This window comes from Poecile atricapillus, chromosome W (genome assembly GCF_030490865.1).
Source record: "Poecile atricapillus isolate bPoeAtr1 chromosome W, bPoeAtr1.hap1, whole genome shotgun sequence".
Lineage (NCBI taxonomy): Eukaryota > Metazoa > Chordata > Aves > Passeriformes > Paridae > Poecile > Poecile atricapillus.
In genome coordinates this window covers 28,743,657-28,771,416 of record NC_081288.1, presented here as the reverse complement: position 1 = coordinate 28,771,416, position 27,760 = coordinate 28,743,657, and the positions used below count along the sequence as shown (strand labels likewise).

The following is a 27,760-nucleotide window of genomic DNA, read 5'->3' as shown; positions in this document are numbered from 1 at the left end:
TACACTTTTCTTGCAGTATCCAAAGCAGACAGAGACGGTTTTTATTTTACATGGCTCAGATGAGTCAGTTTTCCAAAGGAGATGTGTGCTCTGGAGTAGGCATACGGCTTTGAGTCATGGAATTCAGGTTTAGGGTGTGCTCTGTCTTTTTTCTCAGCTTCGACAACAGTGAATGTAACTCATCGGCCTGTGGCTCCAGCTGTTCCCAAGCTTCCTATCCCAAGAACCCCTGGTAATCATCAGGTGGTCTATACCACTATTCCTGCACCACCGGCTCAGAATCCTGTAAGAGGAGCTGTCATGACCAGCCCAGGGTTAAGGCCAGTCACCCCACAGACTGGAGGTAGGGGATGATTCCTTCCATGCGCTTCTAACCGTGACACAGCTTGGTATGTTCTACCTGATGGATTTAGGTTTTTGATTTGGGTTTGTTGTTTGGTCTTTTTACAATGCTGATCCTAGTTAGAGAGGTTAGGGGCTTTTTCCCCAACTTGCAGACCTGAGAAAATTCTTAGGCTACTAAGAAATTCTGCTTGCAGCTATGTGAATGAGGAAAAAATGGATTTAAATCATCCCAGGCACCAGCTCTCCCAGTTAAGCATCTGTGGTTGACATGCTCCATACATTACAAGGCAGTGGGAGTAATATGACAAGTGCCACTGTTCTGAGAAAGAGACCATTTTTTTTTATTATGGCGGAAGTTTAAAACATACTTACGCAGAAAATCATGTTTGATTTCCTGTCTAAAAGTCACATTTGTCTCAGGCATCCTAATGCAATTCCTTAACAATCTCTGATGTCCTGTGTTCAGCAAATTTCCTTCCTTTCTCAAGGCCTGAAGAGATGAATTTTCTCACCGGATGTATCAGGAATTAATACATGCTTGAGTTTCAATGAGTAAAGATGTTGGCAAGTTCCCCTTGACTTTGCAAATGCATAACTGATACCTTCTCCTAGCAGTAAATTCATTTTCTGAAATGAGCAATACATGTCAAAAATAAAGAACTTAAATGATATTTTGTTACAAAGTGGTGGATTTTAACTGGTTTGGTTTTTTTTTTATTCCCCACAAATTCTACACTATGGTTATTTTTAACACCTTTGTGTTTAACAGAAATTTCCCTGTTTCATGAATATGTGCCTGCTTTTGTGATACTCTGGTACTGATGCTGCTACTGATCTACATTTGTTTATATTATCATTGCAACAGCCTTTAGTGCCAGTAGCAGATGTTTCTTGAGTAAGATTGGTGCATTTTGTCTTTGAAAAACTGACTGTGAGAACTCCTCCGAAGTGTTTTGTAGATTGCAGTTTTGTACATCTGCCTCAAGTGAGTAGTATCCCTACCTAGAAGTGATGCTGTGTTTGTATCTTATATCTTATTTAAGGCATTTCTGACCGTCTTCAGATGGTTGTCATTTCCTGAGACAGAACTACAGTCATACTAAACCAGCTTATCTTACCAAGTTCTCATAGAGGAAAAATAGCCAGCTCAGGTGACACTTTATCCTGCAGGAGTTTGCACAGCTTCATCAGCTTCTTAGAGATTCCAACAAGAAAAAGATACTAAGCACCTACACAGTGTCTAGCACTTTATAATTAAAGCATTAAGATTTAGCACTCTTGAGCTCCCTGCCTTGGACTCACAGATTTCACAGACTTCTGACACTCATCCCCTATGGATTGTAGTTTAATGAGTGTTTATAAAGAGAAGAAATTGCCATTCAATAGCTGTGGTTTCCTGATAATGTGTTGCTCTGTGAGCTTGTCTTCTGGAGTATTAGACTGCTTCACTCTCACATGTGTGGAACTAGGGCATCGTAGAGATTGCCCCAAATCTTGCATTTCTAGACATGCAGGGAAATGGAGGGACAACCTGGGCAATCCGTAACGATGAGCAAAAGCTTTGAGTTCACAGAACATAAAAGTTCCAAGAGTGAATAGATAAAGTGTTACTTAAGAGAATTAGGTGTGGTATAAAATGAATGAAAACTTGATAGCTTGCAAGACTTTTGGATATTATTTACAAGGCTATAAAATTATCCAGTTTATTCCTGCCAGGCAGGTCAGTTTGCTGTGGGAATGACTGAAATGGTTATACCTGTGAGTAGCGTCCATCATGGAGTCTGTTCTCTGAGGGAGGACAAGCTTGGACAGTGACTTAGCTTTCTTTGCTTTCAGTGCCATCCACAGAACAGCCTTCTGAGTGGATAACATTTGCTGCAAGAGCATTTCTCTTTTCCTTTCTCTATCCCAAAATGGTGTACTTGTTCTTCTCAGAATTAAGCTCCTTGTATCTCCCACACTTCTCCTCACCCATTTCTTTCATGCTACAAAGTGTTAAAACAACATTCTGTCCCCTCTGCAAATACAAGCACTTGCTGTCTCTCACTTTTCCAGCTTCAGGGGATGGCAGGTGATTTTGTTGTTATGCAGTGCTTCATCAGTCTGCTGGCAGCTGGAGCAGTCTGTCTGAAATTTGGCTTCATCCAGCTCAACCAAGGAGTTGGTCTTCCAGTGTTCTGTTTGGCTGCCTGTAAGTATTGAATACTCACAGTGTTGGTCGTGCTCCTTGCAGGTGTGACCGTGAGAATGCCTCAGACAACCTACGTGGTGAACAACGGGCTGGCTCTGGGCTCTGGAGCGCCTCAGCTCACGGTGCACCATCGACCGCCACCAACGCACACTGTGAGTGGGGCTTTCCAACCACCTGATGCTATGTACAGCCTTGTCTCTGCACTGGGACTCTCTGGCTGCTCTTAGTGTGAGCTGTGGAATAGTGAAATGCCTTGTTGATGATTCTCATGCATGGCACCACCCAGTCACCTACAGCAACTGCTGCCCAGAATGGTAAAAGCTGTGCAGTCTGTTGGCTCACCCTGGCCTTCTCCAAATTACCAGGAGAACATACTGAGAATTGGTGCATGAGTTGTCTGCAGGTGACTCATGGAGTCAAGGGTACAGCAGAACTGCCAGTAAAAAGTTTAGTCATAGTTTGGCTATGAATTGGATGACCAGTTTTCAGTAGAGCTGTTTGCAAGACTGAGGTAGGAAAACAAGGAACAGACCAAATCTCCAAGATTGCCAACTCCCAAAATAGAGAGGTTTTTAGCCAGTGTTGAGGGTGATTACTTCTGCATCACCTAAAACCCCTTTTGGCAAGAATTTGAGAATTTTCTCTGAGTCTTTTAATTCCATTTCAGATATGTTGCCTGTAAACTCACTGTTGGGCAGTCATTACTTATGGTGTCCTGAAATGGTACATATATTACCAAGAAGGTGGCTTACCATCCTTTCAGTCTAGACACCATCAATTTAATACACTCTCCAGTGACAAATAACAAGAATAAATGAAGCAAATATCACACAGAACACTTAAGATGCCAAAAACTACTCCAGATTCTGACCTGAAAGATCTCAGGCTTGAAGCACTGTAACCACATTCCTACATTCATCTTAGTTATAAGGAGAGACCTAGGACTGTTTCTGCAGTATAAAAAAGAAATATCACTGGAAAGACATATTTGTGCCCTCATTTCAAAATTTTCAGTAAGGTGAGGCTGAGCTTTTGTGATCCATTTAAGGTGGCATCTTAAATTCTATGTGGCATCACTGCCCTTTCTTCCATTTGTGACTGAACACCTGTCTGTAGATAAGATGAGTTGTCAGCTTAATGCCCTGCCTGGGGTGTGGGTAACATGGGAACAGCAGCTCAAACGTAGATTGGCTCAAAGTCATTGTGAACCTGCTTGCTCAGTCCTGGTAATGGGCACAGTGTTGAGTTCATCCTCTCCTGGCTGGAAGCCAGGAAGATACAGGGAAATTACTGTGGCAGCGATCATTTGTACAACTAAGGATTTATATGAGAATAACTTAAGAATTTATGGCATCCTTGGTCCCACCCCTTCTCATCATATGCTGCTGCTGCCTTGCCTCTGCACACAGGACTGACTGAGAGTTGTGATGGCTGGGTGATTGCAGGCTCATCTGCTTCCAGTTACCTGGGGAATGATGAATTAAAGCATCCTTTCATTACTGTAGATTCTGACCTTTCCCTTATTGTTCTTACATTGCTTAGGAGCCACCGCGCCCCATACATCCCGCCCCACTTCCAGAGGCACCACAGCCACCACGTCTGCCCCCTGAAGCTGCCAACACTTCTCCACCTCAAAAGCCACAGCTGAAGCTGGCCCGGGTACAGAGCCAGAATGGGATTGTGCTGTCATGGAGTGTGATGGAGGTGGACCGGAGCTGTGCCACTGTGGACAGTTACCACCTGTATGCCTACCACGAGGACCCCAGTGCCACCATGCCCTCGCAGTGGAAGAAGATCGGGGAGGTGAAGGCGCTGCCGCTGCCCATGGCGTGCACTCTGACACAGTTCGTGTCCGGCAGCAAATACTACTTTGCAGTCCGGGCTAAGGATATCTATGGACGCTTCGGACCCTTCTGTGACCCCCAGTCCACAGATGTGATCTCTTCCCAGAGCAGTTAAACTAGAGCTCTTTGGACCCTTTAAACCTGTCCTGCTATCAAGAATTACCCCAATTTTGGGAGGAATTGATCCCATGCATGTAATTCACCTTTAAAACCACTCTGTGGGATTATTTTAGACAGCTGTGTGATACACTACATGCATTCAGAACCAAAAGAAAAATAAAGTCTGATCTGCAGCAAGAGAGCCTGTTTTTTCTAAGTAGTTCATGTCATTGGCCATTTGAAAATTTTTGGTTTCCTTCCATGACAGGTGTTCTACCTAGGTACCTACTATCCTTTATCCAAGAGCAGCATCCTGAATGCCTGAGATTCTGCTTCGAAGTGGAAACAAAATAGTAAATTGCAGTTTGTCTGAAGTAAAACATACACATCTGTGATGTTTATTGAGACATCAACACAAGGGCAAGAATGATCTGCCTCTTGTCCCCCAGCAGTCTGTGAGCAGGCTGTGACATGAAGGGTGATACAAGGTCTTTTTTTGTACTGGTACATTGAGTGATCTAGTCTTACCTTGCAAACTGTAATAAGCTCTCTGAGGGGAGGGAAGGGAATGTGAGTCTGGCCAGGAACTCGTGTAAATTTGGAGGTGCTGGGAAAAAAAAATAATAAATCATCCCACAAACCTCCTACCTCTTCTAAGTAAGAATGCTCCTCTATTTTCACCATCCTCCCCTACTCACCCTGGGAGCATTCCCTGATCAGATCTGAAACTGGATTGTAAAGACTGCATTCACACTTCTCTACTTCAGACTATTTCTCTGCCCCTCCCCTCATACATCCATCCCTATTTTTTAGATTTATTTTGTGCCTTAAAGAATAATTTCAGAAATAAAATGTAGCCAGATACCTTGTGCTGTTCTTTTATTTGCTTGGAGTTATTTTTCCCTTTACCCTTCTAGTCTTTTATTAGTGCTTCTCATTTTCCAGGCCTGCAGTAATTACTATTTCTGTAAAGACAAGAAATTGTAACATCTGCTGATGGTGAATTTGTTCTTACCTCCAGTATCACTCAACCCTTTCCTTACTGTAATTCTTGAATAGTTGTTTTTGTCCTGTCCAGAATATTGAGTATACAGACATTATTTTCCTCCAGAGATTTTTCTGGTTCTTTTGGGAAAGCTGTATGCTGCAATTCAGCCAAAGAAGAAACCCCTGTGGCACAGTGCCATGAAAGCTTCTACCTGTTTGCACTTGTTTGGATGCTCACTGAGTACAAACGGAGGAGCTGGCCTCCCAGTGTGCTTCTCTCTCCCCTTACTTGCCTGCCCCTGCAGAAAGCAAACCACAACCAAGGGCGGTTAGAAGCCATTTTAGACACTAACCTAAACCGTGTGAGCAACTGCAAATGTTAATAATGCTTTCATGATGCTTCTGAGCTGAGAAAAATTGGTGCATCTCCTTGGCTGTCATTGACACATTAAATTTGCTTTTTGCAGAACAATACTGTAACGCACCTGGACAAGAAAGTAGATGCAAGGTTTTCATTTTGGCAATTTTCAGTTGCATTCCTGCCCAGCAGAACCAAACAGTGGGTTTAGAGGGGAAAGATTTTTTTTTTAATCCACTTCACCATATAGCAAAGCTGCAGAGTATAACACTTCTTCATTTCAATGCTCTCTCTCAAAACCAACACGTTGAAGTGTGAAGCAAGATTGAAGTGTCAAGAGAAGTTAAATCTCCAAACAAGGCAGATGAAATACGCTATGAGATTATGGGTTCTGTAGCTGTTGTTCTTTTAGAACCTTTACACTGAAAGAAATGGCAGTGTAGACCTCTGTCTGGTTTACTGTGCTACTTAACGTAGCTGGGGGTGTCACTTCTCTCGGGTGGATATTCTCTGTATGGAAACTTGCATTTAAAGGTATAGCAGTTCCTGCTGATTTAGGCAAGCAAAAATTCTGGCTAAATCCAAGTATCCTTAGAGAAGGTTCATGCTGTGTATGAACAATGTGTAGCCTTTCCTTTGAACTGCAGTTGTCCCTGTATTTCTGGTGCTAATTATCAAAAATGCCTTGAACTTTTCTGTGTTTAAGTAAATGTTTTGTTTGCTTATTTCAAGGAATAATTACTTAATAATGCATTTAGTCTATTTATGGAAATAGACTAAATTTGAGGTCTTATAAAGAGCTCTGTAATAGAGATTAGAACAGTTCTTTCTAGTTGATGGCTGTCAAGTCCTTGGACAATTTTTTGTTAATGTGTCTTTGAGGTGGTACCAAAGAGCCATTGGCCGTATCAGTACTATGAAGTTTTACGGTTTGAAAGTTAAAATAAACATGAGGATACAATGTAGAACTTACTTCATTTATTTAGTTGTGATTCCAGCCCAAACTATATGTGAGCTTTGTTACAGGTTGAGCTTCCATTTAGATATCCCTTGTTTTTTAGGTTAGTCTCCTTTGGGATAGGCAGGGAGTGTAAGTCCTGCATTAGAGTATTTTCTTTCCTCCAGTGGAGGTATTAATATGGGATGGTCTGTCATTCCATTTGGAGGTTTTGTGGGCTGCATCATTAGAGAAAGAAGACTCGTATCATGAGCTTGCTAACAAACACGAGTAGTGTTTAATTCCTTACTTCACAGCAGTTTTTCCCATGTAGTCGAGTAGCTGATGGTTTTATTATCCTTTATCTCTCAGAAATATTAAAAACTATTAAGAAACTTTCTGCTAGCAACAATCAATCAGAAATAATTTGTTTCATTTACAGACTTTATTTGAAAGTATTACCAAAATATTTGGCAACATTCAGTACAGGTGTGTTAATACTGTGATTCTAGACTGGTCTCTTCATTAATGAAAAATGTCAATCGCTGAGGCCGTCCACTTTTAAATATGCTAAAAAAATCTGTATGGCTTTTAAGTGGAAGTGTTTGGTTTGGTTTCTTCTCTGCACTTAATGCAAGTTTTTCCATCTTTCAATAGCTTGGTGTCCTGACTCGTGTCTGAATTCTGTGATTTTGTTTTGCTGCTGCCTCTAAGTACATGACATTTCAGCAGTACCACCTTGGACTGAGTTGCCTGTCTTTTAGCAAACATGGCACTGATTACAGCTGTGGTTTTTTTCATCCTCATTTACTTTTTGGTGTGTTTTAGGTTTGGGTTGTTTTCTCTGTGTGATACAAGGGCATTTGTCCAGGTTGAAAGTGATTTGTGGAGCTGTGGAGTGCTGATGGCAGAATGTTGTTCTGCATTTCTCCTAGTTACAGCTTCACTGGCCTCTTATGTTGCAGTATGGCTAAAAAACTTCATTGGATACAAAAACATAAATGCTATGAGGGGGCAGACTGCAGGTATAGCATCTGTACGGTCTCCAGTGTTGGCTTCAGAAAACACCAGGATGCAGATCTCTCAGCTTGTAATTATTTCCATGCTCTAAGCAGCTTCCCTAGGCATTGGTCTGACATTGGTCCTTGGAATTGTTTGTGCTGCCCTTGGCCGCGTTAGATTACCGAGCACAAGCACTGAGACACCCATTCCCAAGGTTTTTAGCACAAGGCTGGAAACATCCATGGAGTTCTCCCTGTAAAATTAAGAGGTCTTACCCTGCTTCCTTTGAAAACAAAGGCAAAACCCCTCAGTCTTCACTGGGACCACAACTCAGCTCAGTAGTAGGACCTGAATATCATTTTGTACTGTAACAGAAACAGCCACTTCAGCCCTTCCTGGATGCTGTTCATCTTAAATGTACAGTAAATAAAAAACAATATTATATGTAGGGATAAGTCACATCTGTTCCTGCTCCTGAGACAGCCATTTCCCAGGATGAGTATTGCATACACTGTACAAAAGCAAGCTGTGATTCTGCCTTCTTATACGCCCTTTGAGTATTCTCCTTTTGTCAAAAATATCTATGCAGATATTTTAAATAGAAGCATGATATATTGAATATATATTTTTTTAATTTGTTGAATTGGGTAGGGGTGGGCATTGTATGAAAAGACTGTAGGGAGAAGAGATCAAATGAGACTAAGCCAGCCCTGCCATGCAAATCTATTCCCTTCCAAACGCCTTCTGAGAGGAGAAGGAAAAAATTAACAATAGCTAGGAGAAAGCAAATCAGTGATTTTTCTTTTTCATCCCTTTTAAGTTAAAAAGGCATCTTGCTCATTATCATTACGCAGGCTGAGCATTCTTCTCTTTTATATACATATGTCTATATATGTATGTATAGATGTGTGTGTGTATATACACAGACACATATATATATATTTGTACTGCTGTCTTAAATTAATAGGGTGCAGCTGTAAATAAGATAGCTGAGTAGTAGTTGTTCAGGAATTCCTGTTCAGCTTTAGTAATTTATTGGCTAACGGAAGTCAAACGTGCAAAATCCTTTGTTGGAAAACTCCAAATTTGATTTCTTGTTTTGTTTTCCACCTGGACTTGTAAATACAAAAGAAAAAATGTAGGACTGATTTAATGTCCAATTTAAACTGGGCTGTTGCCACTTTCCCTGTTTTTGTATGTACTGTAGATTAGTGTGTGTCTGTGTTAACTGTAGTGGGGTTTTGTCTGACAAGCCTGGAATTTATACTTTGAAATAAAACTACTGGGTTTTTAACAGTTTGAGTCATTTGTGCTTAGTTCCTGACACCTCAGTAGGCAACTCTCTCAAAAAAGAGCCCAGAGCCCATGCTCCTCCTCATTACAGGTGTTACCACTTGCTCAAGCTAGATTGAGCAGCAGGAATTTGGCCCTTGGTCATTCGCAGGAAGTCAGCTGCATAGTGCTGCCCTCACAGAACCAAAAAAACCAAAGCAAGGCTGTAACTTCTGCAAAGTTGTCTTCCATGCATTTCTGCAAAGTGTGGACAGACAGAATAAAGTGACTTGCACCCCACAGTTGCCCCAAATGAATACAGGAATGCAAATCCAGATGCTGGTGCTGCTCTCCTTGCCCTCCAAGATGCTGGGTTTGATCTCTGAAGCAATGATCATTCTTTCAGCAAGATGCAATGGATAAAGTACCGGAGTTTTTCAGAGCACCCTTCAAGCATGGGGGCCCACTCACCTGGCCAGGGAGTAGCTGCTGTGCTCAGCACGAAGTGCATCACTCTGATTATTATCAGGCATAATGAAATCAGGATTAATAAAAGCGTGTTTCAGCGCAGGCATCATGAAGGACTCTGCCTCCTACCCAGCTGCTTTAAGGGTAGAGGCCAGGAACAGCAACTTGTTTTGGACCAATAAACAGCTGGACTAGAAGGCAGTCTGGGAAAATTTACCTCTTGGACCCAGCTACCAAATTGTAGAGAACTCAAAGTCCTTAGAACATGGAGTTACTGACATGCCTACCCTGAGTTAGTGCTGAGCCCGTACTTCAAGGGCATATAATTAATTTGTGATGGTAATAATTAGTTTCCATGCACTTACTAAAATTTTCTTCAAGTCACTGACCAGAAGATGATGGACTCGTGTGAAGTGATGCCTCAGCACAATCCCACTTGAAAGTCCTGAGTTTCTCAAACTGCCTATTTAGACTAAGAGGTATATGGATGGCACATAGTGCAGAACCTATGTTTTATCATCAAATACAGCTTAGCTACTCTGCTCAAGCACTGCAGTAATTGTAGTTCCTGCTAAGTAAAGCAAAGTGAGAATGTGAACGTGTGAACTCACTTTGCTGCAGGGTAGCTCTGGCACACACTCCATAGTAGGTCTGGAAAGAAGTGCTACAGCCCCAGAGAAGAATGTACCAAGAGCAAAGTCCATTTCTGCACACCACTGCTGCTTCTGCTAAGGAAACTGAAAAAACCCAGCAGTCAGCTGAGAATCAAATGTGAGCCAGCAGCACTGTCCAAAGGACAGCAAAGGACTGCTATTGGTTTGTCCTGAAGTACTGTGCAGTCTGGCCTAGGCAGGCTGATAAGACCTTGCCCAGGTGTCTCCTGCTACAGAGAGAGGATGCTGTGACAGACTGTGGCCCCTGTTAGACCTGGGGCTGTAGAGGGTATGACCACTAGAACTAGGAGGGATGAGTTTGCTACTGAATTTCAGAAAAGGGGGATGGGAAAGCATGTGCAAGCTTGCATTTAGATGTGACAATTCTGACCGTCCTCCTGAGAGGAATCATTTCCTCTAGGCATTGACTGAAGAGGATTTTTTCATTATGGCAAGAGAGATTTTATCACAACCACCTCCCACTTCCATCTTCCCAACTAGTCCCTCTAGCCAAATCTAGAAACAAGAGTCAGAAGACACAGGACTTGGAAAAAACCTGGAAGCAGGGTACAAAAAAGGTGGCAACTTCTGCCACAAATCCTCTGCTTAGAGTATACCTTCCTTTTTTTTATTCCAAGTGGGGTCTGGGGAAGGAAATAAGATACTCAAAGAGACCTTTAAATTCATGCAGCTGCCTGTCAGTTCTTTTGCACCTGCCTACAGGGCCATGCAACCCTATCAAAGCCTCCTCTGGTCCCTGATGCAGCTGTGCAGGGAAGAGGAGTTGGACCCAGCTGCTGTGGTCAGGACTGGCAAATGAATCCTGGCTTGCCTGGCAATAAAGGAAGCACAAAGGACAGCACAGCAAGAGGAATGCAGCGGCCTTTAGCAGCACAACCATAGGCAAAAAAACAGTCACAGTCACATGGATTGGAGTCCTAAGACTCACATAAATAGTAAAATAAATACTTTACTATTTAGTGTTTATTTAGTAAGTAAATACAGAAAGGGACTCTCAAAAATGGAGCTGTTTTCCCACAACTCAGGGTTGGAGCATAAAGCAGGTCATACCTTAGAGTAGGATGCTCAAGGTGAGAGAAAGGCAGAGCTGCCATTTCCAGGCCTATTTGTCATGTCATGGACAGGCCACAGGTGCCACACAGCTCCACACCCTCCAGGTGGAAGCATCTAGCTGTGCCCTGGGTAGAGAACACTGTTCAACTGCAGTAATCCATTGGAAATGTCCTGGTTCCTGGGACCAACTCTTAAACAGTACTTCTCCATTTGTATTTTTATATAAAACTGTGCAAAAAAGCACCTACCTCCTACCTCAGCAAACAAATTACTTCAGTCCCTTCATGGACTTTTCATCAACAACAGCTTTGCCGTAACTTCTGGTCTCCCTCTTCCCTTGGCAAAAATCACCCTTACTGTGACAGCCAAATATTTAGGTAGAACCTCACCCATATTGCAGTAACATGCTCCCTTCCCCATCACACAAGCTAAACTCTAGAGGCTTCATTAAAACCTCACACTGTTCATCCTTCTTCACCTTCCTAAGACAGGGCAGTGCTGTGCACTATTTAGCTTGGACCATTCAAAGACATGAGGAAAGAGCTGTTTATTTTGTTTTACTTAATTATACATAGAACATCTAGCACAAAACAGCCCAGTGACTCAATTTCTCGATGTAAATACAGGTAACTAAGAGTAATGTGCACAGCCCCGGCCCTCACAGCCATTTCACTGTCACATTCCCCTGTCACATCCGAGAGAGCAGGCAAAGATGGCACCAAGCAACTGCATTCCAAGGGCTCATCCATTCCAAGAGAGAGATCCCTTGTAAGAGATCCATTGCATCACATTTCTGTCCCTGCAGCCTGGGGTGGGGGCACTTCCAAAGCATCAGGCTGCTTCCCTTCATCCTCTTTTGCAGCCTGACATTGCCAGATGCTTTGGCCACACAAAGCAAGTCTTGACACTGAATGCCACTGAAAGCCACATCCTGTACAGAACAAACTGATCTGACATGGAGAACACACGCTTGATGGGAAGCAACTTGCAGCACTCTACTCAGACAAAAGGCAGACATCAAACCAGCACTAAGATAAGGCCTTCATGGCCCAAAGCATGGCCAACCATGCTTGGCCCAGCCCTGGAGACAGGTCCCATGTTGCTACTGGAAACAGATCACTCCCACTGGTGGCATTGCTCCTCACTCCTGCTCTTGGAACAGCTGTGATGATGGCTCAGATCAACAGAAAGCAGTGCCACCTGCTTCTCATCAATCCTAGTCAGAAGAAGGGCCACCCAAACAGCTCAGAAGAAAGGAACATGCTTTGGGCTACAGTGAAGCAGCCAGTATCAATACAAAGTGCCTAGCAGGCAGGACATGGGAAGGCAGGTATAAGGCACAGGGATGTGGACATTCAGGTTGATTTATTACACAAGAATAAAATTTCCATTAAAAAAAAAATCATCCACTTGTGGATACTGACTCTAGTTTTACAGGATCGGCCTCATGGTGACAAAATCGAAGTTGTATGACTCCGGCAGGCCCTGGTGCCGCGTGCGGTTGAACCGTCTCCAGCTGAAGACGGGGAGACCGCCCTGCACTGGAGGGCCATTGATGGCGGAGGCTGTGAAAGCTGCAGCCAGGCGGAAATCCGACACCTGGAACAAAGGACAGGAACCCGGGGCAAAAGGGCAGCGTGAGGGTTGATACATCCCCATCCCAGACAGCAGGAACAGCTCTGGGAGATTTGATAAAGTGAGGGAAGTGAGCAGAGGGAAACAAGCACAGGCAGCAATTCCTCCTCTGCACAGAGGTATCTTCAGCCACGCAGCAGCCAGTGCTGAAGGGCAACAGCAAACCACAAGCCCACACTTGCCCTATAGCCCTTGCACTAGCCAGGCTGAAAGAGCCAGAGGATCTGCCCTTAGGACAACCCTCCCTGCTTTTTTGGGGCTGCAGCAGGCAGATGAGGGGGTCTGCCCTAAGCTCTGCTGCATCTTGAGCACTTGGGCCATCCCCTGGGGCATGTCAGGGTAATAGGGGAATGGAGGAAGACAGCAGAGTTAATACTGCTACCCAGGCTCTGTGCTGTTCCTTCATTTTTTCCAGAAAGGTCTCCAGCCTGCTCCATCTCCCCAAACTCAGCCACTAAATTTGTCTGTAGAGTTTATAACTAGAACAGGTTTGGCCTGTGCTCTGGGTTATTTCCTTCAATGCCCCTCTCAGGCCCCCTGTTCCACCTCCAGCCCATCCCATTCCCCTTGCCTAACCATGCTGGCAAAGGCACTGCAGCATGCACTGACCACTCCCTTACCAGACCCCTCTATAAAGCCATTTTCTGCAGTCCTCTTCTATTAGCCAGCTCTGGGACTCTCCCACTACTGTCTACTGCAACACACAGCTGGCTGGACACAGTGATGGAGATACCAAAATAGTCTCCCCAGGCCCATCCTAGCAGCCAAACTCAATCCAGAAATATAGCAGGCTGGAGCCCACAGGATAAAACACTGTACATCTTCTCAGTACACCAGGGCTGCACAGCTGCTTGGGCATTGTTCTTCACAGTGAAAATACCATATAACGTGCCTAAAATAAATGCTGCTTTCTCCATGACAGGGGGTCTAAGGATTTTCCCACATCTCCCTAAAATGCAAAGTGATCTTCACCAAACTTTCCAGAAAGCAGTTTCGTAGAGAGATGGAGCCCCAGAGCAGGGTGGCTTACTAGAGAGCCAGGCTGTTGTAAATGTAAACCTAAAGTGAGACTGCAACCACATCCTGTGGGCTCTGGGAGGCACCCACAGAGTCCTAATGAACAGGAGGCTGAGGCTGCACAACAGTCTCCTTCCCTGAGTGAGCTGAAGATTCATTTCCTGCTGTAAGACTTTGGGGTTTAAGCCCTGAATACCACAAGCTCCCCTGGATGTAGTTGTTTCACACACCTCTCCCTGTATCCCCTGCCACTGTGCCAGGACTGATGTCAGGAACAGGAAATGAGACTCTGCACAGAATTCCCATCCAAGGAGGTGCCCAAGCACTCGGACAGCATGAAAAGAGGAACAGACATGCCTGGCCATGCTTGCCCTAGTGCAGGGAAACATGCTACAGGTCTGACAGGAGCACAAACAGGCTGCAGCAAACATTCAGCAGATGTTGAAATTGAGGTAATTTACCTTGGAGTCATAGCAGCCTGCAGGCACCGGTAAAGAAGGATTCAGGTCTTCCCGGCAGCAAATGGTGTTGCAAGGATTGTGTTCAGCATAAGGATCACGCTGATAGTCTGGGGTGAAATGTGGTGGGAAGGGCAGAAGAAAAGAAAAAAAACGTTAGCTCCCTCACAAAAAGCTGATGCCAAGTACTGGAGCCACTAAAAGCTGGGTAACTGCACTCTGTCACATTGCTTTTATGCTTCTCCCTAGGTACCAGCTACAGGTCAGCACTCAGAATATTAAGTAGACAAGCTCTTAATTCAAGACCATACAGCTACTTCTGCATCCCACAGGCACCACTGCCAACCTCTAACCACAAAAGCTGCAATTCCATCTGATGAACTTCCACATGATGAAAGCTTGTAGAAACTTTGTTAGGAGACAAAGGGAAGTGGCAGGTTGCGGGGCGGGGGGGGAGGTGGGGGGGAGAGGGGGAAATGCAGCAATGAGAGCCTTTGTTTTCCTGTTCTGGATAAAACTAAGTGTCAAGGAGCAAAACCTTTCAACACCCACTGCAGTAGCTGCAAGCCAGGAGGGGAAGGTGGTGAGCTCAGCGTCTAAGAGCACACTGCTACTCACAGCCCAGACAGGAACGATACCCCACCCTGGGAGAGGCATCCCAAACCTCAAGCCCAGTAATCAGCAAGCTCCCTATAATTGGGAATAAAAATATAGCATCTAAAGCTATCAGTACTTTCAGATGGGCTTAGCCAGAAGTTAATTAAGCTGGGTTTAATCCAGTTAAGGAGAACCCAGTCAGGAAAAAACAGAGCATTACCTACCTACTGTCCTGGTTCAACCCCTGCTGGCAACTAAGTACCACACAACTGCATCCCTCCAAACCCCACCCCTTATGGGATGGGGAGAAGAATCAGAAAAAGGTAACAACCATGGATTGAGATAACAATTTCAATAACTGAATTGTTAATAATAAAAATTCAAAACAGAGGGAGGGCAAGAGAAATAAACCCTGAAAGAAACAAGTGATTCACAATACAATTGCTCACCACCTGCTGACCAATGCAATGCCCATGACTGAGCAGTGATCAGCCCCTTCCAGCCAATTCCCACAGTTTACACAGTAAGCATGAGGTTCAGTGGTATGGATTACCCCTTTGGCCACTTCAGGTCAGCTATCCTGGCCGTGCCCTTCCAGCTTCTTGTGCACCTGCTCGCTGGCAGAGCATGAGAAACTGAAAACTCCTTTACTTAATAACTAAAACATCAGAGTTTAAGTAATACTTAAACTATCAATATTATTCTCACACAAAATCCAAAATACAGTACTCTATTAACCACTAAGAAAATTAACTCTATCCCACCTGAAAAAGACCATTTGCCAGAACATGGAAAAAGACCTTAAGTTTTACACTAAACTATCTGGTCTGATCACATCTAACTGTTGCTTAGAATTTAAGGCTTTCAAGACTGACAGGCTGTAGATGTATTAGGTGATAGTAGTCCATGAAGTCTCTTGGAGTCAGAATCTTTCTGGAAAAGTCAAATAACAAGCCCAAGGAGCCTTGTTCTTGACAGAGCAATTTTAGCCAAGTTTCCTACCTCCAAAATAAGCTTGTGTTACCTTTTTGCTTTCTGCATTTAGGACAATATAACTGATCTGTATGTGAAGCTGCAGCTTCCCACTATAATCCAAGAAATAAAAGTAACACTTCTTATTAACATCAGCTCCACAGCACACAAATATGTGTCTTACTGTTGTATCTCATGATGTACTTCATGCTTTCCAAGTTGGTCACCTTGCCCTGGTCTCGACGGAAGATTTTTGCTCTTGGAGCAAGCTCATAGGAGAAATCCATGCCATACTTGACAACATATGATGCATAGCCACTGAGATTGTAAATCCTTTCATGGAACGGGATATTGTAGGAAGGCCAGTAACCTGACAGAGAGAAATCCCAATCTGTTAATCACTTGGAAAAGCTGAATGCTCTTGCTTGTATCAGAAAAGAAAATAAATAATTTTCCATGTTGCATTGCCTTAGCAGAATGTCGAGGAACAACACAGAAAACTGGTTTGAACACAATAAGGCAACAGTCACTGGCATGACCAGGGTTGACTCCCAGTGTAACACCACTGGAGATTGTGCGTACCCAGGCAACCCGCCCCCAGACTTCCACCCTCAGGACTCACCCTGAAAAACAGCTGAGATCAGACTTGCGGGAGCCTGAACATGCAGCATGGCCACAGCCCTCTTGCAGAGGTTTCCCTGCTGAACCTCAAAGGACTGCAAGATCGTTTACCTGCACCAAACTTCAGTGAGAGGCCTGAAGTCACTCTGGTTTTGCCCCCTTCCCATCTCACCAAAGCAGAACACCACACCATGCTGACACACACAAACACAGAGACCACAGAGCTACTAGGGGTGAACAGGAGGCAGGCCAGCACACACACACTTTGTACAGTGGGGGTTGCACACAGTGATAAAGAAAGATGAGGGATTGCTGCACATTTTCCAGTAGCTGCCTTTGAAGGTTAAGAAGTGATTGATCAGCAGAGCAGAGCCTTGCTCTAACTTTTCCAAAAGCAATCCTGCAGTTTCATTAACTCTCAAGAGCAAAGGATGCCAGGCAGGATTCCAGAGAAGTGTTTTAGGTGGGTGACATAAAACTGCCTGAAAGAAGACCACTGTGGAAAGCTCTTGTCAAGAGTCAGACCTTCCAGGTAAGAATCTGAAGTAATTATTATTTATTCCAGGAAGTCCTGGAATAAATAAGGATACCTATACCTTAACATTTATTTTTTTCTATTTTTTAGGCAGCAAGTATGCAACATGAACTAGGCCCAAGAGTTGCACACTTTCAAGTTGTCTCCAAAGCACTAACATTCCCTGTTGTTCATTCTCAAATCACATGCATCAGGATTTGGCTTAGAGATTTACTATCTAGGCACTGGTAAATGCAGGCCTCCACATATTAGGATCAGCCCAGCACAGTGTGAGGAGTCTGGTGTAAGATGCTTAGGAAAATCAACTGGAATTCACTGGGAGCAATACCCACAGATACAAACCAAAATTCCTGAAGGATCCAGACAGCATAAGCACTGGAGCACTGAGTGGAGGCCTCACCAGCTTGGGTCCTGCCTAGGATAGGGAAGACAGGAATATCCTGTCTGCTGACATTTGCTTACATGACCTAGAGCCTACCTGAAGGAAATAGGTTGTGTACAGGCTGTGTTGTAATACAGGCGTCCTCCAGAAATGAGCAACTCGCCAGTCTCTAAGGACGCAGGCCGGATACATCATACAGATACATCAGCTTCCAAACTAGTAAGGTTTAGCTGTGATTCAAAAAGGTGTTACTGTCTCACACAAGCACAGTGTGTACAGATGAACCCTTTCTCCCACCTGGAAAAACCTTTTGTTAAAATTGCTAAAACAGAGGAAGCTATTGAAGTTCTCTTCCAGCAAGAGCTCTTCTGTGTCACAGGCTCTGCAAGACTGCAAGTCTCATGCAGAGAGTGCAGCAGTCAGCCTAAGCCAGGCTTTACCCAAGGGCTGCTATAAGCCAGTGAAACCCGGCAGGGTGCACACTGACAAAAAAACAAGTCAAGAAAGAGTATGAGGTTGAAAGGAAGGGATGACATGAACGCAGCAAAAAATCTCTGAATCAAAATGCTTTCTTCCTCTGCCCTTTGAGAGCAAAAGGTATCAGCAATATTGAGAGACAGAGCAATAAGAATATTGCACATATGGTGGAAGACACTCAGATTCCAGGTTTTTCTCTGATGTATTTCTTTTGATGTATTACTCATTCATCATTAAGAGACATGAACTACAGCCTATTCCTGTGACCTATTCCTTCACTTCAGACAGTGCTGCCCTCCTTCACCTCCTCTAAAGGATTTCTGAATTTTCTTTGTCAATAAACAGAAAGCACCCAGACATCTTTGCCTGGAAAGGGCAACGTAAGAGATGCCTGCTTTTGAGAACTCACCTGCACTGGCCTACAAAACAAGATGACAGAAGCCACAAAAGAAAAAAAAAAATCTTTCCATTTTCAAACCTGTATAAGGAAATGCTTCATTTTTCCTCAGTACAAGGCTTACTACAGCAATACCTGCCTTTGTTCACATGAGACTTCAATTCTCATTCTCTGTTGTTTATGCTTCAAAGGTTTATGCTTCAAAGAGATTTAAAAAGCCAATGCTGGTGGCAAACTCACTCTGACCAAACTAGAATGCCCAAAGTGCATTATCTTGGGACACCAGCTACATGGCAATGATGGAGTGTGCCTGGGTCAGCTATTCTACAAAGACTTTAAGTCAGCATTGCTCTTGAGAAAGATAAACCTTCTTCACCTGAGCTGCTCTAAGCACCTGGGAACAGGGCAGGAGCCTTGATGGGACTTGTCTGGTGTCCTGCATGGCATGGAGGAGTTCCAATCTGCTGTTTACAGCAGCTGAGGTCTCCAAAACTGCACTTTGGCAGTGCTTAGCCCATCCTGTGTATTGAAGGCTGTCCTCCTAATGTTTAAACTCCCAGAGACTGACCACTCTGTTATCCAATATACACAAGGTACACTTAGGTATCTGGGAAAAGACATACTGTAGGTATGAATTAATGTGTAACCTCTAATATATGCTGCCACCTTTGAGAACAGAGCAGCTACAACATCTCAGAAGGAAGAAGTGCTCACTATGTGCCCAAGCCCAGGAGTTGGCCTCAGTCCTACAGAGAATGCCACACAGCTGCTCCAAAATCATTGCTGAAAAGGAACTCAGGGTACCTTCCAAGCCTGGCCTCGCTGCATAGGTACAGCACTGCCACGATGGGGTTGCAATGTTTCCAGTGCCAGAGATAGAGGGTTTCTATCAGCTTGTCTGCACCCCATGCAGAACACAGCACTGAGAAGCCCAAGGCAAAGGAAGCCAAAAGAGACAGAGATGCATAAGAGAGAGATACGGGACTTTTGCAAATTATCAGTAAGAAATATCTTATGAAACTACACAGACAATGTGGCAATGTCTGGAATAAGCTAGAACTTTCCAAGAAGCTAGACATAAGGAAAAATTTCAAAGAGGAGTAACCCCAGCTGCTAACATAGACAAATTTCCCATTATTTTGATGATGAGCAATTCATCAATTTATCCCCTCAGCATGTGATTAGGAGGAGCACAAAGCACCAGACACACTTAAGGCTCAGGATTTTTGCTGATGATGTGTCTAGCAAACACTTGTGAATTAAACCTGACAGCGACTGTTCTGCTTCACCAAGATTTTTCTTCATTTTCGATCAAGTTGTTGTTAGTCTTGCTACGGAATTAAAGAACCTTTTAAAGAGCAAATATTTATCAGAAAACAGAGATCCAGAAAAGTTCAGGAGATTAACTGAACATAGAACTTCTTTGGTATTCAAAATTTCATCTTCTTGCAAGGTTACCCACTCACAATCATATCAAGTAGCCCACAGCATCATAGTTATTTAGTACTGCTTCAAACAGATCTCACATTTTCCCTCATTGGTCTCTACAACAGGGAAAAATAATACCAGAAAAAAGCCAAGGATGCAAGCAAGCAAGGAGACAAAATCTGGTCTTCCCTCCTGTGCTTCTAGGAGACACAGATGCTCACTGCATTGCTGCCACAGCACCCTAGATAAATGAACAGATTGCAATTGACCCAGCTACAGAGGCATCCTTACTTTAAACTCAGGATTACTGTTCAACAAACCCTTCCCTGGTACAAAATACAATTCTCAGCTGGCATAAAGAGACAATTTTCCTAAGCCAGTAACTACTATAGGAGCTATTACCTTTCCGGAGAACATTTGTTTGATCAGAATACTCCACAAGAGTTGGGATCTGCTCAACAATGTACAATGCACCATCATCAAGGCTCCTCTGCAGCTTGACCTTCTTCAGGTCTAGAACCATGTACTGATTGTTGTAGGTTCCTGGGTATAAGAACAGAGAGTTACATGTCCTGCCAAGGGAAGGAAACAAGTACAAGAGGTAGAGGGAACACATCTTTTTTTCTTAAGATGCCTATGAATGTGTACTTACCAGAGTTGCACTTTGAGAAGGTCTCTGCCCAAGTTTTGCCATCATTTGCCATCATGTTGGCAATGCGGACCCTCTGCCAAGCTAACAAAGATTCAGGCACCACTTGCTTAATGAGGGTTTCATTGAAAACACTGTTGGTAGTCTGCAACATTACCAAGCCGCTGCCTAGTATGTAAAAGTCATCCAGGGAGACCAAAAAGCCTTAAACAGCAATAACACAAAACTTGTTATCTTTGTGAACCTTTGATATAATCATAGAACAAAAGAAAGACAAGTCATAAGGATACAGGTGAGTCAATGCATGTGTGTATGAACTCAAACTGTACAAAGATTAAAGATGAAGTAGCAACTTCTGCAGCGGTTTTAGGCCCACCTGTCAACACAGCTGGAAATGAGAAACTGTCACACTTTCAAGACATCTAATTGTTTGTCTAAAGTATTTGCATTGTGTTTGTGTGCCAAGCCTGGAAGCTTCTCTATAAGTCAACTTAAGTCTTATGCTAAGGATTACATACACTAAATGCCTATCAAGTGCTTGTTTCTAACAAAGAAGTGAACTAAAAAAGTATAAAAATTCAACAATGAAATCCAAAGTAAAGTACAAACTCCACAAAAACGTTTTTATCAACCAGTATCAGTTTAAGATTTTTACTCTGTAAAGACAACATAAATTAATTAAATTAATCCCCCTAATTAACTCCTACTGTAATAAATCAGGCAGAAAAATCTTCCTTCTAGTTTAATCTTTTCCTAATTATTCTTCAAAGCATCTCCAAGACACAGGCATCTCTTAAATCATAAACCACATCCTGTATATGAGGAGGAGCTCTACCTACTCTTATTTCTGACATGTTGTCACTGGGGTTTTTTATGCCTGCCAGCTCTGCAAAGTAAATACAGTGATGGATCTGTGGGGTGGATTCCCTTCCAGGTTACATGCCAACAGAAGTGCTAGGTCCAGCTGCAAACCCTTCACTGGGAGGTGTCATACAGAGCTGCAAAGGTCAACTATGCCTTGGACAGCACGGGGACTACTTGTACAGCAGAAATAACTTGACTTTTAGATTACTCAGCAGATACGTGGCTGCCAGGTTGGAGAAGAAAAGTGGTTAGTGAGCTCCTGATGGGGAAGTCATACAGAACCTAAACTCTTGTTAAGAAGTTTTTAATAGCATCAGTCCTCAAGAGTACAAAATGCTAAAATGCTGTGCTACACTATAATAGTTGAGCTCCTCTGCAATCTTCCACAGCAAGCTTCATTAACACAATCTGAAAAGGTCACCAACCTGTGACAGCAAGAAAGACAGCCTACCTCTGCCTCCTATTCCTGGGCTTTTTAATAAAAGTCAGACTACCTTCAAGCAAAAGTCATGTTTAAGGACTTCAGTTCATCAAAATTTCTTTAAAGCAGTAAGTTCTCAAATTAGAGCAGATCCAGGAAAACACACTGCATGGTCATCTGTTGTCTAAAAATATATCAGTATAGAACAGCCTGAGCACTCTGTCAACTGGTATTTTACTTGTGGAGAGAGAGTCAATATATTATGTACATTATCACCAGAGATTTTCTCACCTAAGTAAGGACAAGAAAAACATCCTAAACTGACAGTCTATTTTACACAAAGACATGGGATACTCTAGCAATAATCTGCTGCATAACAAGTCAAGTGGTGCTTGCCCAATCAGAGACAATAATTGAAATTGTTAAAACAAGTGTGATGTGAATTGAGCATCATTCCTGTGGCTGACAATGCCAAGTGTCCTACTTAGAAACTACTTGATTTGTTTTGTTCTTCATCAACAGCTGAGATAGGACAGAAAAACTTGACTCAAAGCAAATGCTAACACAGGAATGATGCTGAATTAACTGAAGGCTGAACTTTGTAATTCAAATAAACTGCAAAGCTCAGCTAAGCTGAAAAGAAGGGGATTTCCTTCTGGGCCTTAGTATTTACCAAGTTTTATCCTGCAATGTTTTATAACACAACATGCCCTCCACGATACACCATTACTAGCCTAATTATTCCAAGATGGCCTATACCATTTTGATTTAAGGCATAGGCAACTCTGAAACAAAAGGAAGCTACAATACAAGCAACAGGTTACCCACAGTAAAGACATCCAGAAAAATAAAACCTGGGTAGAGAAGTCTAGCAATATGTTTGATGTTCTCTTGAGCCATTTTTTTAAGTGTGTATGAGAATCTGTTGTAATTGAAGGTGTCTCACTGTATGCTTCTTCTATGTTTTTCCTGCAAACCCACCTCCCATTTTCGTTAGGAACACTCAGTCAAAACTTTTTAATCTTTTTTTAACTCCTCCCTCTATGAACCTGACAACTCTACAGAGAAACAAGCAAAAGTACATCTGATTGCATTTTATGGATCTGAGCCATTTGGATTCAGTTTTCAAATGCCGCTGGAAAACGGAGGTTTCCAAAGTCTGGAGTTTCGCTCACCATGACATTAATCAGCCAAGCAAAGCAAAGCACTTTTTGCAATCTGAGCCACAGTGTTCTCTAGAAAGTCAGCACATCAAAGAGCATGTGGGTGGCAGCACGTTCCTGGCTGCTGTTGCTCTGAAAGAGGAAGACTGCTGCTCTCTGAACCAGACAGCATCAGTTTTATTTGTGTTTTAAACGATCACTGTGCTCATTCAAGTGCAGAAAGGGTCAGCTTCACAGACTGGAAGTCAAAGCTATGAGGTCTAGCCTACTTCTCAGGGATGGAGTAGCTCCTGGCTGAGATGCCCAGTGCTCTGGTGTATAAACACACTTGAATATGGGAAAGTAAAGATATTCTCCGGATTAGCAGAGACTCAGCAGCTGCTTCTCATGTCAAGACTGAACACTCTTCAGCTGCCTTCCACTTGCACATCTCTCTTAGGCAATAAGAAATAGCACATCCCACACTATAGCTCTGGTTTTATCTCCAAAGCTCACCAGACACTTTCCTTTGTTTCCCTACAGGTTTTAAATAGATGCTGGAGGAAACAGGGAAGCAGGAAATGGTCTGGCAATACCTCATGAGCAAGGTACTCCTGAGAACAAAGGCTACCACCTTTTCCATGGTTTGTTCCTCCCAGCTCTTCCTCAAACTGTGGGGAAGGATTATGCTGCACTAACATCAGATTACATCAAAGCAAGGGACACAAACTACCTCTCTCTCCTGCCTTAAGATAGATAGATAGATAGATAGATAGATAGATAGATAGATAGATAGATAGATAGATAGATAGATAGATAGATGTATAAATTACATGTATAGTCATCTATCAAAACAACTTGTGCCATCTTACTCCCATATCACCAGCCAGCTCTACCAAGGAAGATCCCAATAATGGACGAGAGGAGGAAAGGTAGAAGCAAAATTCTTCAACTCTTCAACTGTTTTGTTTAAACTGATACAATCAAATTAACATACTGGACAAGACTGTGGCTCAGCACAGAGAAGGTAGCTCAATATCCATCCAAACCAGAGTGCTTAGTCAAAATGGCATATTGCTATTCCTAAACGGAGTTTGAAAGACCTCCATCCAAATGGATGAAAATCCTGGAAGTTGAAACCTCCCTGCTATCCAAATAAAACCACAAATTTTAGCAGTTAGTTTGGCTCATTTCTTTGCCTCAATGAGCAGTGTAAAGAATTGACTGGAGGTGGGGGTAAAGGAGCACAGAGGGAGGAGAGCTGTAGGTTCCTGTCTGATCCACCACTAGATATGTGGCGCAAAACATAGCACCTACCTTGTCTCTATCATCACTTTCTTATTCCCTCAAATGAGCACAGCTTCATTCAACATTTGTGAGGAACAGTAATGTTCTCTGTACAATTTTAGTTCACTCTGCTATGCAGTGATTCACCAGCCACAGGAATTACCCATGTCCAGAGTTTGAAGAAGACAATGAAGCTCAAGATTTCAGTTCAGACATTCCTCCTTTCCAAAGGTTCACAGAACTGTCTTACATGCAGCTCTGCAGACGAAGACTATGAGCAGAGTTCAAGTGAGGATTAAGGTGAGTTAGTGTGAAAATGAGCAGCAAGTGAAGAAATCATTCTGCAAAAACAGAGATTACAGCTCCCATTAATTCCCACTTGACTATGCCTCTGCAGGACTAGTGCTGCTTTGAAGGCGAGAAAGCAGCAAAGAGAAGAGATGCTGTTAACAATGGACATTTGAACTTGGTGGCAGAACAATGTTAACTGTTGGGGAAGCTGGGATGGACTCTGGAATCCCTGCACGTCCTCCTACCTGCTCACTCACAACATGAGTAAAGAAGTGCAAGGCTCTCCAGCTGTACCACAGTGCACACCAGAACACAAATCATGGCTAGCCAATAGCCTCAGAACCTCTAAACTGAGTCACAGCAAATACTAATTTTTGCAATCTAGTAGCCTGTCTTTTGAAATTCAGTAAATAAAGATATAATATCGATAATTTAATTCCACAACCCCAGGAAAAATCATGGACTTGGCACATTCCTTCTCAAAAGACAAATGACCCCTTAACATTTTTTTGACACAGCAGCACAGTTTTACTTTATATCCAATCTTACTAGATGACAACAATTTTTAAATAACTCAGTTAAGTGTCTCTGAAGGCCTGGAAGGGAACCTGTCTTTTAATGCTCTCTGTTTCCTCCAGAAGTTAATTGTTTTATGTCATAGGATCATGTTACTATTCAGGAGAGATTACTAAATTGGCCCTTCTTATGGGTTCTTAGTGTCTATCACGACAGAGACTAAAAGCGGGAACATTTATGCAGGGAGACATTACAATTGTCAAGCTGAACCATGGCCAGGAGCTGCAGATTCCAGAGTCAGATGCCCTGAAAATATCTCTCATCATAACATGGAGCAGAGGAATTTGGCAGTTGCCTCCTTCCTACGTGACGTCCCTGGAGCATTTCTAGGCCAGTGCTTACTCATTCCATGGAAAACTGCAAGTCTGTGAACTACACCCACAGCTAATGCAATTTGCTGCAGTCAGTGGGCCACGATTGGCTAGTGCTTGTGATAGCACCCTGTAATCAGGAAGCCAGTGAGCACACTTCACATGCCACAGACCTCTCAAACTTCACTGTAGCCATGGGAACTATGCTTTACAACAGTTCCCAGTTAGTTTCACTGGTAGAAGTACAGCTTCCCACATCACTATGTCAGAGTACACATGGCAATAGAAGGCTTTAAAATAAGTCATCTCTGCAGACCTCAACACTGTCAGGGAAGCACACTGGGATTTTGTACACCAATGAACAGACCCCAACCATTTCAGCAAAGCAGTAGCTGATTTTCCACTATCCTGCCATACACTATGCTTTATCAGTCTCATGCAAACAGAATATCTGTATTTCCTTATACAAAGAACCCACAAAAGGGACAACCAAAAGACAACACCACAGACACCCACTAAAAATAAAATAATAAATGTTCTGTGTGGCTGATCTTGATCCCCAGTTTTGAATCTGCAGCACAATGCAGCATACAACAGTTGCTAAACAGAGCCACATTCTTTTCAAGGGTTCTGCTAACATCAATATTTCAGCTGAGAGATATGAGAGCCAGAATAACCTTATGAACATTCACGTGATGAATAAAGCTCAGAAAACTTTGCTTTCAACCCAATTACACAGGCTTGGCAAAATTCCTTGCAACAAGTGAATGAAATTCCTCCAAGGCAATTGCAGATAACCTAAGCTCTTGAAAGGCTGTACACTAGGAGACATTCAGACTATCTTTACCCCTTCCTTAAATTAAAAATCTCAGTTGTCAGAAAACACCGCATCCCTGAGGAAGAAGGCTTGTTTTCAATGTGAAATTAATGCAACCGCCTTTCAAAACATTCTCCTAGTCACAGACTCAGGAGCCCCTGCCATGAAGGACTCTTTCCCTTACAGTAAGGCACCGTAACTTAATAAAGCACATTTTTAAATCATCAACCAATAAAATTTCATGAGAATGAGATAATCTCCTATGGTTCTTACTTAATTTAAAATGTTTTATGAAGATTCTTGACTGTTTGGGCATTTGTGAACTTGAAATTTCACCTCTAAAAACTTATGCAATGTCAGCTGTAAGAGGGAGTTATAGATTTGCTTTGGTTTTTCACATTCTTATTTCTCGGTGCTATTCTGTACACTTTATTTACTATGTACATACATAGTATATATTTGGCTATTCAAACATTACTTGCTGGTGATTTCTAACATTTGGCCTAATTTTCCCTAAAAAAAGAGTCTAAATACATTGTCTGGCTATATTACTAACACATCAAATAAGCATTAAAAAATACTCAACTCTGCAACAACTTATAGAGAAGCTGGGAGAGGAAGATGGAGGGCGAAAGAAAAAAAAAAAACGAAAGAGCAAAACAGCTGAAGGCTTCTGAACCCAACCTCAAAGAAGCTGATACATTTTCAAACAGTGAGTGTTTGATACTCAGTAATAATCCCATTACAGCAAGAGTCATGTAACAGTGGTAAACAGAAGTGCTCAAAATGGTTGTTACCAAACACGCAAATGCTACAGGCATGGCGAGGAGTTCAGCACTTGAGATGACTGCAGACAACACAAGCAGAACTCAAAGCAGCATGCTTGTCCCAGAGGTAAAATATTTAACCAGTACTATTCAGAGTACCAAAGATGATTAATCAACAACAAAAGACAATGACAACAACATCACATTCAAGACAGAAAATTCAAGCTGCCATTTTGTTCTCTTGGTGGCTAAAAGTTTTAAGGTAGATTGAAGCCAGTGCTTGTTGCGTTACCATCCTTTACACAGCCAGACAGCTACAAGGTGGTCCATGCCAAATTGAGTACCTACATTGTTTCAGTTTTCTTGACTTTACCTGGGTAACTGCTGAATGAGACACGGCTGGTGCTGGTGTATGGATCAACTATATTGAAGTTCCAATGCTTATATATTCTCAGTGTGGCTGCATAAGTAAACCAGCTGGAATGGGCAAAATATATATTCTCATATCCAGGTAGAACCTGGAAAACAGAAGCAGAAAGATTAATAACTTCAGACTTCACGATATTCTGCAAGTTTTCAAGTTTTTTACTTGAAAATAACTGGGAGAACTTGTTTTAAGTAGTTTGATTAATTGCACTGTTGAAGAAAAAGCAGATTATTGTGCTTTTAGCTGTGTACTAAATAAATTTCTTAATCCTCTAGGAACAATTCTTGCCCATGTGTTGTTTTCAGAATAAAACACCTTGGGGTTACTTGGGATATCTGCATGGTATGATTTTTCTCCCCCTGTTTCATTTTGAATATTTCTATTCACACATTCAGATCAGATCTTTGCAAACATATCCAACATTAATTTAAAACATGCTGTTTCTGTGAGAACTCCTCT

At 42.7% G+C, this 27,760-nt stretch overlaps 2 protein-coding genes across 21 annotated transcripts in view; one reads left to right on the top strand and one right to left on the bottom strand.

The window, feature by feature from the left end:
• The window catches only part of LOC131591963 (activating transcription factor 7-interacting protein 1-like), an 83,937-nt gene extending 74,781 nt beyond the window's left edge, over positions 1 to 9,156 (top strand). For 15 of the 18 annotated variants that reach the window (XM_058863108.1, XM_058863112.1, XM_058863111.1 and 12 more), the window contains 3 exons: positions 158 to 343; positions 2,579 to 2,688; positions 4,079 to 9,154. In XM_058863108.1, coding sequence (XP_058719091.1) covers positions 158 to 343; positions 2,579 to 2,688; positions 4,079 to 4,495 — 713 coding nt within the window. In that variant the 3' untranslated portion in view covers positions 4,496 to 9,154. Of the gene's footprint in view, positions 1 to 157; positions 344 to 2,578; positions 2,689 to 4,078 lie in introns of all 18 variants that reach the window. The other 3 variants (XM_058863123.1, XM_058863122.1, XM_058863124.1) reach the window with 2 other exon arrangements.
• A 3,420-nt stretch (positions 9,157 to 12,576) lies between these two features.
• LOC131591965 (phospholipase-B 81-like) overlaps positions 12,577 to 27,760 on the bottom strand; it is a 37,139-nt gene continuing 21,955 nt past the window's right edge. For all 3 annotated transcript variants that reach the window (XM_058863126.1, XM_058863125.1, XM_058863127.1), the window contains exons 6-11: positions 27,248 to 27,392; positions 20,402 to 20,602; positions 20,152 to 20,292; positions 16,094 to 16,279; positions 14,344 to 14,450; positions 12,577 to 12,829 (exon numbers count right to left, since the gene is read on the bottom strand). In XM_058863126.1, coding sequence (XP_058719109.1) covers positions 12,662 to 12,829; positions 14,344 to 14,450; positions 16,094 to 16,279; positions 20,152 to 20,292; positions 20,402 to 20,602; positions 27,248 to 27,392 — 948 coding nt within the window. In that variant the 3' untranslated portion in view covers positions 12,577 to 12,661. The remainder of the gene's footprint in view (positions 12,830 to 14,343; positions 14,451 to 16,093; positions 16,280 to 20,151; positions 20,293 to 20,401; positions 20,603 to 27,247; positions 27,393 to 27,760) is intronic.